The following is a 12,022-nucleotide window of genomic DNA, read 5'->3' as shown; positions in this document are numbered from 1 at the left end:
CGCTACAGTCTGGAACCGCGCGACCACTACGCTCGCAGGTTCGAATCCTGCCTCGGGTATGGATGTGTGTGATGTCCTTAGGTTAGTTCGGTTTAAGTAGTTCTAAGTTCTAGGGGACTGATGACCACAGCAGTTAAGTCCCATAGTGCTCAGAGCCATTTGAACCATTGTCCAGGGAACGGGTACTAAACATAATTATGTTCATGAAAGATCATCTGGAGTATAGACAAAACACAGTTATGAAAAGATTTAGAAGAAGTCGGCACCAGTATGACCATGTAGTGCATAAGGAAAACTATGAACATTCAAGGGACGACCAGCCGCTCTTGTTACAGAAACTGGTGTCTGCGCATTTCGAGGATTGTCTATACAATTTGCAGGATGTGCTTGATAGTTAAGCACATCAAACTGCGTACAGCATATATTACAATGACGTCAAGGGAAGTCGTGGATGGTTGCATAACTTCAAACAGTGCTACAGAATTGGAAGACGTAAGATAACGAAATTTCAAACAAAACATCATCTTGACGATGCTCAACAAACTGCGGAATCGGCTAGAAAATTTGCACATGAGATAAACTAACTCATTACATCGTTCAGTAAGGAATTTGTTTCCAACTCCGACCAATCATGATTTAAAGATGAAATGCAAATGAAAGGAAATTAGGGGTATCAAGAGAGGTGCATCAAAATCAAGTAACATCTGTACCTTACCACACGCGTATAGAATTATGCCATCTGTTAATCTGCATGGCAAATTAGCTGCAAAGCTATTTCTTGTGCTATGAGAAGTTGGGGGTGCTCTGTCCCCTACGATTCCTTCTCGTGTGCGTGATCCAGCAAAGGCAACAGGGAATATTTACGTCGTAGCAATCAAGAGTGCGAAAACGGGCGTAAGAGAACTACAACTATGGTATGATCACTGCTCTTCACCAATAAGTGGTAAAAATAACTTGCTCTTGCTTGATTCCTAGGCTACGTATAAAAATCGTACTCCTTTCGATCAAATTATCCCTCTTCAAAAGCGTGTAACATTGCAGTTCATACCATCTGGACCATTGGACAAATTCAGCCTCTGTATGTTTCTTCTGTGCCTATAAAATTCTGCATCCACACCTCACAGAATATCCAGTTTCGCATTCGGTTGCATGCCATCACATTCCATGAGTTCCCATCACCCCCGTACACCAATATCATTCTACATGCAATCTTTAAGTGTGTATACCTAACTGAACGTCCTGCACTGTTTGTAACTCCCAAGGGCTCCGCCTACGATCTTGATGGTGCGAACCTTTGTCATCACTGTGGCGCGTCCTTTTTCATTCGGTGTTCAGGGTGCAAGTTAATGGTTTGATTTGAACATTTCTTGAATGTTGACGATTTACATTTTGCTAAGTGTAATACATAGATGGTTAATCTCTGCACCTTCCGGACACATTTTTCGTCGCCCTACTGATGCACATCGTAAGTCATTAGCAGCTAATATTTTCCCTGTCATAACTGTTATAACAAAACTTTCAGATGACCCCTACTAAAGCCTGAGCCTGCGACCTCGGACCCAAAGGGTTCCTTTTGAGTGTTTGGCTGGTCCTGCCTCTTAGTGTAAAATGATGGATTTAAACTGCCAGAACGAAGCATCCGAGGAGGTTTGTGCAAGGCTAGTTTTATTTTTATTAGTCTCAAATTGGTAAACCGTAACAAACTGTGAGGAAATCAACCATTTTTCATGGTAGGCTTCTAAAAGGCAGTGCGCAGTTGTATTGAATTCTCTTTAGACTGCGTACAAATCATAAGTTCTAGATAGCGGCCATCAGTCGGTATCGTTAGTCACGGACAACCGCTATGAGTGTACTCCTATTCGGAGGGTAATTTCCAGTGCGGACAATCCTTCTTGCCGTCAAATGACAATGCGTGATATAGGTATGCTTGAAACGACACTTCGAAGGATGTTGGTTGATTGAACAGTGGACGCGAGTTACGTTGGTCCGTTTATTATGGAGACAAAGCGCGATCTGTTCAACTGCTTTGAGAATGTAGATCTAATTTTACATCCATTACAGACGTGGTTCTGCGAAGTTGTTAAATAAGATGTTGAGAAAGTTTACAATAAAAAACACAAGCAATTCATTTCATATGTGTTATGTAAAACTCTTACAGTAGTTTATAACATGTAGCTATACTGTAGCCATTACGCAGCCATAATGCAGCCGTAACGTAATTCTACCCACGCATAGAGAAAATACACCACTGGCCATTAAAATTGCTACACCACGAAGACGACGTGCTACAGACACGAAATTTAACCGACAGGAAGAAGATGCTGTGATATGGAAATGATTAGCTTTTCAGAGCATTCACACAACATTGGCGCCGGTGGCAACACCTACAAAGTGCTGACATGAGGAAAGTTTCCAGCCGATTTCTCATACACAAACAGCACTTGACCGGCGTTGCCTGGTGACACGATGTTGTGATGCCTCGTGTAAAGGGGAGAAATGCGTATCATCACGTTTCCGACTTTGATAAAGGTTACTCTTGACGCTGCATCACAAACAGGAGCGCCTGCGATGGTGTACTCAACGACGAACCTGGGTACACGAATGGCAAAACGTCATTTTTTCGGATGAAGCCAGGTTCTGTTTATAGCATCATGATGCTCGCATCCGTGTTTGGCGACATCGCGGTGAACGCACATTGGAAGCGTGTATTCGTCATCGCCATACTGGCGTATCACCCGGTGTGATGATATGGGGTGCCATTGGTTACACGTCTCGGTCACCTCTTGTTAGCATTGAGGCACTTTGAACAGTGGACGTTACATTTCAGATGTGTTACGACCCGTGGCTCTACACTTCATTCGATCGCTGCGAAACCCTATATTTCAGCAGGATAATGCACGACCGTATGTTACAGGCCCTGTATGGGCCTTTCTAGATACAGAGAATGTTCCACTGCCGCCCTGGCCAGCACATTCTCCAGATCTCTCACCAATTCAAAACGTCTTGTCAATGGAGGCCGAGCAACTGGCTCGTCACAATACGCCAGTCACTATTCTTGATGAACTGTGGTATCGTGTTGAAGTTGCATGGGCAGCTGTACCTGTACACGCCATCCAAGCTCTGTTTGACTCAAAGCCCAGGCGTATCAAGGCCGTTATTACGGCCAGAGGTGGTTGTTCTGGGTACTGATTTCTCAGGATCTATGCACCCAAATCGCGTGAAAATGTAATCAAATGGCAGTTCAAGTATAATATATTTGTCCAATGAATACCCGTTTATCATCTGCATTTCTTCTTGGTGTAGCAATTTTAATGACCAGTAGTGTATTATGGTTATGACACTGAGTTTCATAATGCTCTTAAGACAGGCCGTCATCACGCTCTTTTACACTGTTATAGCAACGTTCAAACCATAGTTTCATCTAATAGTAATGTCGTGGTGCTTGCACTCTGCAGCTGTGCATCTGCACGACGTATACACGGACCCTCTCTGCACACTAAAGACAATTGCAACATAATCGGCGACTAAACTAAAACCGCGCCGGAAATACCGAGTTGCACTTAACAGTGTGAGCACATAATTTGAAATGTTCAAAGAAGGATAAGGCTACGAGGGAACGACAGTAAAATTACGGTAGACTGTTTTATTCTGCCTAAGTTTTAAAACAGGCACACTCTGCTGCTGAGTGAAAGGCTCATTATGAAAGCAGTAGTGTAGTCTTAATATTCAGTGAGGTGTATAAATGGCTGTTTCTCAAGTGAAGGTGGTACCCGGGAACCAATACAAAGCGCAAAAGAACAGGTGTATTACAAGGATAGGAAGACTCAGAGGGCGGCAAGAAACCAGGTAGAAGCAGATGGCCACACAAACAGCGATCGTGGTCGCTCACCTTCATCCAGGTGGAGAGGGCGCCCCTCCAGCCGTGCACGATTATCCTGGTGGGTAGCGAGCCGTCCACGTTCTCGTACAGCGCCTCTGGCGATGCCCAGTTAATCTCCAGCTTGGACTTCTCCTCTGTCTTGGCCGTCGTAGTGGGAGCGGCCGTTGCGCCGTTTCTTTCTGCAGGCGGTTTCAGTAGTAGCGGCCAGACTCGGACACCCTGTGTATTGAACGACCAACGTATTTGCTTCAAACTTCCATCATTTCAGCCAACTGCGCAAGATGAAGCAGCACAACGGGGACTTTACATTTCATGAAATGTATAACTGCGAATACGGCACATTTTATTGGAAACAAACGAAAATCTGTGCCGTATCGGGACTCGAATACGCTCTACCCGCTTTACGTGGGTGGTCGTGTTAACCACATCATCCGAGCACGCTTCACGGGCAGACACAACCTAACATACGTCGCTGTGCCTGCTACCCACAGTGTTCGATCTGTTATGTGATTCTCGCACAGCGAGAGATTTATTTAGTTGTGGTTTTTTCCATCAGTGTACTTCAGTGCAGTGTCTGTATTTGACAGTGTCTGTAATTTTTCTTCGGACATGCATGCATGTCGGAAGATACAGATACTTTAGGCAAACTGCGAAATGATTATTTTCAAAGGGCACGGGTGAATTCCTTCCTCATCCTTCTGTAACATGGGCTTATGCCCCGCCTCTAAATACCGCGTTGTCGACGTTAAACACGGCTCCTTTTTATTTTGTGACTCCACTGCTAAGCTCTCTTCATCGAGTATTTCGCGAACTCTGTGCCTTCTTGTTGTAAAGTGCCACGAGAGCATCCAAGTATCTACACTTACATTCACGGTTCATATCATTGGGCTCTTATACTACTGTCAGTCAGTACCTTCCCTGTCCCACTCGCAAATGCAGCTAGGAAAAAGAATCTGTCAATAAGCTCCCGTACGAAATCTTGACTGCTCGCGTCTTCGAAGTCCTTGCAGGATACGTCTCTTAGTGACAGTAGGATCGTTTTGTAGTCTGTCACAAATGCCAGTTCTCCAAACTTACCTAACAGTGTTTCGAGAAAAGAACGTCTTCTTCTCTCCTAGGAATCCTATTTGAGTTCACGCGACGTTTCCGTAATACTAGCATATTAAGAACGGGAAAGGAAGATTAGGATCTAACGTCTCGTCGACATCAAGTTCATCAGACACGTAGAAAAAGCTGTAGTAATTCAAGGATGGGGAAGGAAATCGATCGTGCGTTTGCAAAGGAATCATCCCAATGCCTGGAGCGATTTAGGGAACTCACGGAAAACCTAATCAGTGTGGCTGGACACGGATTTGAATCGTCGTCCTTCCTAATGCGAGTCCAGTGTGCAAAATAATCTCATTTCACTACAGTACTACACTGTCGTGCAAAGCAGTTAATCGAATGCTATGTACTGGCATGTACATGATCGGGAGTAGGTTACATTCATATCATAATTCTGTTCATGTAGGGGTCGAGTCTTAATTTTTTGACTCTGAGGAGGCCAACCGTCCACAGTAGAAAGAGGTAGGGGACATCTGGTCACATGGAATTGCAGACAGAGTCCCGACCTATGGTTGGTGGTTTTCTCTTTTCATGGCGGGTCTCAGCGGCCAGAGCGATGGGCGTTTGTTATTTTTACAATGGCTGGGGGTAACTTTCTCATGAAAGCCTCATGTTTTGGGCAGGAGGACGTCAGCTCAGCGTCACAGCTGTGGTAGTTTGGGGTATCCATCAGAGTTGTGCGACATGTCTCATGCCAATTATCACATTCCATTGGTATCCGTCGCCAGAAAGCTTCCCTCACGAAGTCCTGTCGGAGTCTATGATTGGCTGCTTGACTGCTACGCTAGAAAACGTTTGTATACAACGTTGCGAATTGGGGAAAAGGAATGGTCTTGACGCCTAGGTTGATGGAGTGCGATATTGAACATCTGGGCGAATTTGTTATAGGGCAATAATTGATGAAAGCTTCGTTTATTGATGACGAATGGCTGAGTTCTGCCACAGCGTAGCGGTCACTCTCTGGCCGCGGGGCGGAGGAAGATTTTGAGGGTAGATGGTTCCTGGCCGCCATAGGACTCGGTCATGTCTTTGCCGCAGAGTAATTTCATTCACGGTTTCACTTGTCTAGCCCACCTAAAGACACTTAGCTTTTTCTGGAGCTCACCCTTTGACCAGTCTCCAAGCCGAAGCCCATCTCCGTGCAGCAGAGTCGACTTCGAGTAGCAGTCATCATCAACACCCCGCCTTTCTCCGTACTGTCGAGAATATATGCAGGTCCAACCTGTAGGGCTTTAGTTGATTTTTCAGCCCTCAAAATTCGAAACGAGGTTTCCCAGCAACCTTAGAATCACTTTCCCCCCTTAGGTGATATCATGATACAGCATCCGGTTAGCCACTTGTTTATCGGTATTATACATTTTCCTGTTCTCTTTGCTTCCCCTTTTCGTAGTAGAGATTCACACTAGATTCCGTACTTTGTCGTTTGTGTTAGTTCTTGCAACCACTTCTATCAAGTAAGAACTGTTTGCACATTAGGTTTATGTTAATATATATGAGTGTTCCTTCTACAAATTCATCAGAAAGAATTTATTAGAAACTTGTCCCATCATCATGTCTGGACGAGAACTTTGATTAATTAATTTAATGAATAAATTGTATGAGAGGCTAGCCACCCATATAGGATTTATATCAAGGCCATTATAAGATTGCTTTACACAACCTGATGCAATCTTTTCTGATCGTGATGTCTTTTTAAATAGTTGGATGAGATAAGAGTAGTTTTTAATCTTTTTAGTCAAATTCTTTACTTGACGACAAAAATGGCTTTTGTCTCCCTCGACCCACGCCAAAAATGCTACTTTTTTTCTAAACGCTTGGCCATTTGGAGCTCCCACTTCTCTCACTGTATTTCTGTCCAAGCCCTGCATATACCATAAACGTGGACAAAGTTGGTGATGACGAGTAGAAGCGTCCAGGAACGTCCAGAAATAGGAGATAGTTATTCTTTCTCATCTCCATCGTGGGATTATGGCAAAACAGTTCTATTTCTACCCAAATACGAGTAAACCGCTACTGCGCGGCTTGTCCCGGCGGAGGTTCGAGTCCTCCCTCGGGCATAGGTGTGTGTGTTTGTCCTTAGGATAATTTAGGTTAAGTAGTGTGTAAGCGTAGGGACTGATGACCTTAGAAGTTAAGTCCCATAAGATCAAAAAAAAAAAGTAAACCGCTACATACCGTTATCAAAATAATCGAGTAATGAGAGGGAATGAAAACACAAAATCTCTTTGTTCAGAATCGAAATACATTTCTATACTTGAAAGAGTTACTTGCAGCTGTTATTTTCACACCCGGTGCATTTTATAGGTTGACCTTACCAATGAGAAGTGGATCATGTATGTTGTATTTTATTGCAGCCTTTCGGGCAATCTGCAGACATACGACGCCCTCAAGAAGAAATTGGAAACCGGAAGAAATTTTATATTCTTATTTTTACTGTTTGTCTTGGCAGGTAGAGAAAAAGTGACGATAGTGCCGCGTAACGATATCGAAGACAGTCACTTAATGGTAGATAAAATTAAATCTATTTGACAGGAGTGAACAAGATCGTGTGAATTCACCGGGAGCGAGGTCCTTTGAAATGTGGAGATCGTGTTGGAGCATGTGGGGGGAGGGGGAGGTATTCGAGAGATCGAACAGATTAACTCGTATGTTCATAGAGTGGTTCATATCTTTTAGACACCACACAGGCAGGTTGCATGTCGGATATCTTAGTAAATGTCTAGTATATGTGACTATAATGTGCTATGTACAGGTTAATTTTTGTGTTATTCCAGATGATAAGGAAAGCGAGAAGCTAAAACGCCATACAGGCAGTCTTCATTTCTCTTTTACCTCTAATGATAGGCATTAAAGGCTAATACAGATTAACGTTGTCTAGGGTTTTCTGGTTGTGTCAAAAGAAAAGAAAATGTTAACAGTTTAATCAGCCACATTCTCCGAGAGCAAAATGTCGCTCTTTCCAAAAACACAGAGCAGTTGAAAACTCATCCAGTGACTTCGTCGTAGAGTATCGTGATCATGAATATACGCCAACATTTCTTCTCTTCTTACCGGTCAAGTACCGACGATGACAGTTTTTTTTTTTTTTTTACCACAAAGATTCGTTCCAGCTTGACCTGAGTCCAACGCCGACGCATATGCGTAATTTTAAAAAATCGACCAGTTAGGTGGGTTTTGAGGTATTGAGAAGTACGTTTGATCTTATGGAAGTTTAGAATGGGGCTTAGCATGGAATGGGCATCTTGAATGATCTAACAAAGCTGCATAATCTTTACTGGATAGTAGTTCCAATAGGCCATAATTAAATTTTCTTGGCAAAGAAGAGTTAGTGACTCAGGAAGTGTTAATACTTATTGTGGGAACTAAAGAGAGGGGATTGAAGCTTAATGTGTTCGTTGATAACAAAAACGAGATGTCAGACATTTCAGTGCAGTTTTATGAACAGTTATTAGGAGTAGCAACATGCGTTACATAAAAATCATAAATATTATTGGCATCTACTTAGATTTTGAATAAAAATCATCACCAGTGATGGCTGAACGCTTCCATTATGAGTGAACATCATTCCGCCAGAGTCCCTATCAAGGGAAGTGGAGCAGTGGATAGAGATTCAGGGCACCCATTTGCTCTTGTAGTGTGAAACTGCCTCTAAAGGTGGAAGAATCAACAATGATCAACGCCATGATGATACAAGCCATGAAAACTACTGTAGTGAATATGCCTAATATGTACTCAAGAGGAATTGTGGCCTGCAGTTGAAGAAGTATCATTGTGCTACCGCCAATGGGAAATGTCTTCCATTCGAATCTCTGGGAGGGGAGTATAAAGCAAGTGGGTGGGTTCTGAGATTATCGCAGAGCAATCGACATAACCCTGTGAATGTGAGACTGACTTGAACCAGGTGAGCTTACCAATAAACAGATTACTCCCCATGAGATTACATGAACACAGTTACAGGTGGCGCACAATTAATTAAGCAGGGATAGCCCTAAAATACATGAAACATGAGTGCTGTAATTCACAGTGATGATAAAGATACAGAATTAATAAACAAGCCTACTGACCAAAAGAGTGGTAACTATAAAGGCCTATTTATTTTAATTCCCTGTAGACTTCAAATTGAACACAAAGTTCACAAATAATAGAGGACAATTACGTTAATGAAATATTAATATTAGTTACAAGTGAATTAAAATATCTGCACCTTGGAAAAGATTGATTAATGATTCTCAGGTGAATTTGGTGAGACAGCTAACTTTCTGGAAGCTGCATACTGGTTGCCTATTTGCCAACTGTTAATCAATAAGGAAGGAAAAAACTACAAAAAGAATCACACATTCACCTACCATATTGACTGAATGCATAAATCAATCTGAAGTCTTCGCTTGCCTCCTACTGTTCAGTTTGCGATCACTGCTGTTGCTCACCATACTTAGCGTTAGCGATGCCTGAGAATGGCTCCTGTAGTGATGTAGAACTCTCACTCATTTGCCCTGCATTGAAAGCAGCGGTCTCTCAGAGCCCCGGATACAGATCCCATTCTCTGCTGAAGCATCCCCTGTCAAGTCTCAGATGAAAGTTGTTCCAGCAAGAAACAAAACTTTTATTCTTTGTTTGTGTGAGCCTTGTGCATTATTTTGATTACCAGTGACAATTATTGCCCAACAACAAGATACATTCTAATAAAACAGCAGTCTCCCGTCTACAATCAGTTTTAATGTAATTTACCAAAGGTGGGCGTTTTTAGGGCTGGAGTTCAGAAACAGGCAACCTCTAGGCTCCCACCATCTGTACTATCTCTCGTTGTTGTTGTTGTGGTCTTCAGTCCTGCGACTGGTTTCATGCAGCTCTCCATGCTACTCTATCCTGTGCAAGCTTCTTCATCTCCCAGTATCTACTGCAACCTACATCCTTCTCAATCTGTTTAGTGTAGTCATCTCTTGGTCTCCCTCTACGATTTTTACCCTCCACGCTGCCCTCCAATACTAAATTGGTGAACCATTGATGCCTCAGAGCTTGTTGTACCACCCAATCCCTTCTTCTAGTCAAGTTGTGCCACAAACTTCTCTTCTCCCCAATCCTATTCAATACCTCCTCATTAGTTATGTAATCTACCCATCTAATCTTCAGCATTCTTCTGTAGCACCACATTTCAAAAGCTTCTATTCTCTTCTTGTCCAAACTATTTATCGTCCATGTTTCACTTCCATACATGGCTACGCTCCATACAAATACTTTCAGAAACGACTTCCTGACACTTAAATCTATACTCGATGTTAACAAATTTCTCTTCTCCAGAAACGCTTTCCTTGCCATTGCCAGTCTACATTTGATATCCTCTCTACTTCGACCAGCATCAGTTATTTTTCTCCCAAAATAGCAAAACTCCTTTACTACTTTGTCTCATTTCCTAATCTAATTCATTCAGCATCACCTGACTTAATTCGACTACATTCCATCATCCTCGTTTTGCTTTTGTTGATGTTCATCTTATACCCTCTATTCATGACACTGTCCATTCCGTTCAACTGCTCTCCCAAGTCCTTTGCTGTCTCTGAGAGAATTACAATATCATCGGCGACCCTCAAAGTTTTTATCTCTTCTCCATGGATTTTAATACCTACTCCGAATTTTTCTTTTGTTTCTTTCACTGCTTGCTCAATATACAGATTGAATAATATTGGGGATAGGCTACAACCCTGACTCCCTCCCTTCCCAACCACTGATTCTCTTTCATGCCCCTCGACTCTTATAACTGCCATCTGATTTCTGTACAAATTGTAAATAGCATTTCGCTCTCTGTATTTTACCGCTACCACCTTTAGAATTTGAAAGAGAGTATTCCAGTCAACATTGTCAAACGCTTTCTCTAAATCTACAAATGCTATAAACGTAAGTTCGCCTTCCCTTAATCTAGCTTCTAAGATAAGTCATAGGTTCAGTATTGCCTCACGAGTTCCAACATTTCTATGGAATCCAAACTGATCTTCCCCGAGGTTGGCTTCTACCAGTTTTCCCATTCGTCTGTAGAGAATTCGCGTTAGTATTTTGCATCTGTGACTTACTAATCTGATTGTTCAGTAATTTTCACATCTGTCAGCACCTGGTCTCTTTGGGATTGGAATTATTATATTCTTCTTGAAGTCTGAGGGTATTTCACCTGTCTCATACATCTTGCTCACCAGATGGTAGAGTTTTGTCAGGACTGGCTCTCCCAAGGCCGTCAGTAGTTCTAATGGAATGTTGTCTACTCCCGGGGCCTTGTTTCGACTCAGGTCTTCCAGTGCTCTGTCAAACTCTTCACGCAGTATCGTATCTCCCATTTCATCTTCATTTACATCCTCTTCCATTTCCATAATATTGTCCTCATGTACATTGCCCTTGTATAGACCCTCTATATACTCCCTCTACCTTTCTGCTTTCCCTTCTTTGCTTACAACTCGGTTTCCATCTGAGCTCTTGATATTCATCCAAGTGGTTCTTTTTCCTCCAAAGGTCACTTTAATTTTCCTGTTGGCAGTATCTATCTTACCCCTTGTGAGATAAGCCTCTACATCCTTACATTTGTCCTCTAGCCATCCCTGCTTACCCATTTTGCACTTCCTGTCGATCTCACTTTTGAGACGTTTGTATTCCTTTTTGGCTGCTTCATTTACTGCATTTTTATATTTTCTCCTTTCATCAATTAAATTGAATATTTCTTCTGTTACCCAAGGATTTCTACTAGCGCTCGTTTTTTTACCTACTTGATCAGCTGCTGCCTTCACTACTTCGTCTCTCAAAGGTACCCATTCTTCTTCTACTGTATTTCTCTCCCCCATTCCTGTCAATTGTTCCCTTATGCTCTCCCTGAAACTCTGTACATCCTCTGGTTCTTTCAGTTTATCCAGGTCCCATCTCCCTAAATTCCCACCTTTTAGCAGTTTCTTCAGTTTTAATCTACAGTTCATAACCAATACATTGTGATCAGGGTCCACATCTGCCCCTGGAAACGTCTTACAATTTAAACCCTGGTTACTAAAATTATGTAATCTATCT

At 42.5% G+C, this 12,022-nt stretch overlaps 1 protein-coding gene across 1 annotated transcript in view; it reads right to left on the bottom strand.

Moving 5' to 3' along the window:
- Positions 1–12,022, bottom strand: part of LOC124764117 (pancreatic triacylglycerol lipase-like) — a 210,907-nt gene that overhangs the window by 126,151 nt on the left and 72,734 nt on the right. The window contains exon 3 of the mRNA XM_047249131.1: positions 3,890–4,099. Within this exon, the coding sequence (XP_047105087.1) occupies positions 3,890–3,895 (6 nt within the window). The 5' untranslated portion in view covers positions 3,896–4,099. The remainder of the gene's footprint in view (positions 1–3,889; positions 4,100–12,022) is intronic.

Source organism: Schistocerca piceifrons, chromosome 1 (assembly GCF_021461385.2).
Source record: "Schistocerca piceifrons isolate TAMUIC-IGC-003096 chromosome 1, iqSchPice1.1, whole genome shotgun sequence".
Taxonomy (NCBI): Eukaryota; Metazoa; Arthropoda; class Insecta; order Orthoptera; family Acrididae; genus Schistocerca; species Schistocerca piceifrons.
Note: the sequence above shows the minus strand (reverse complement) of the source record. Positions and strands in the feature narration are given on the sequence as shown.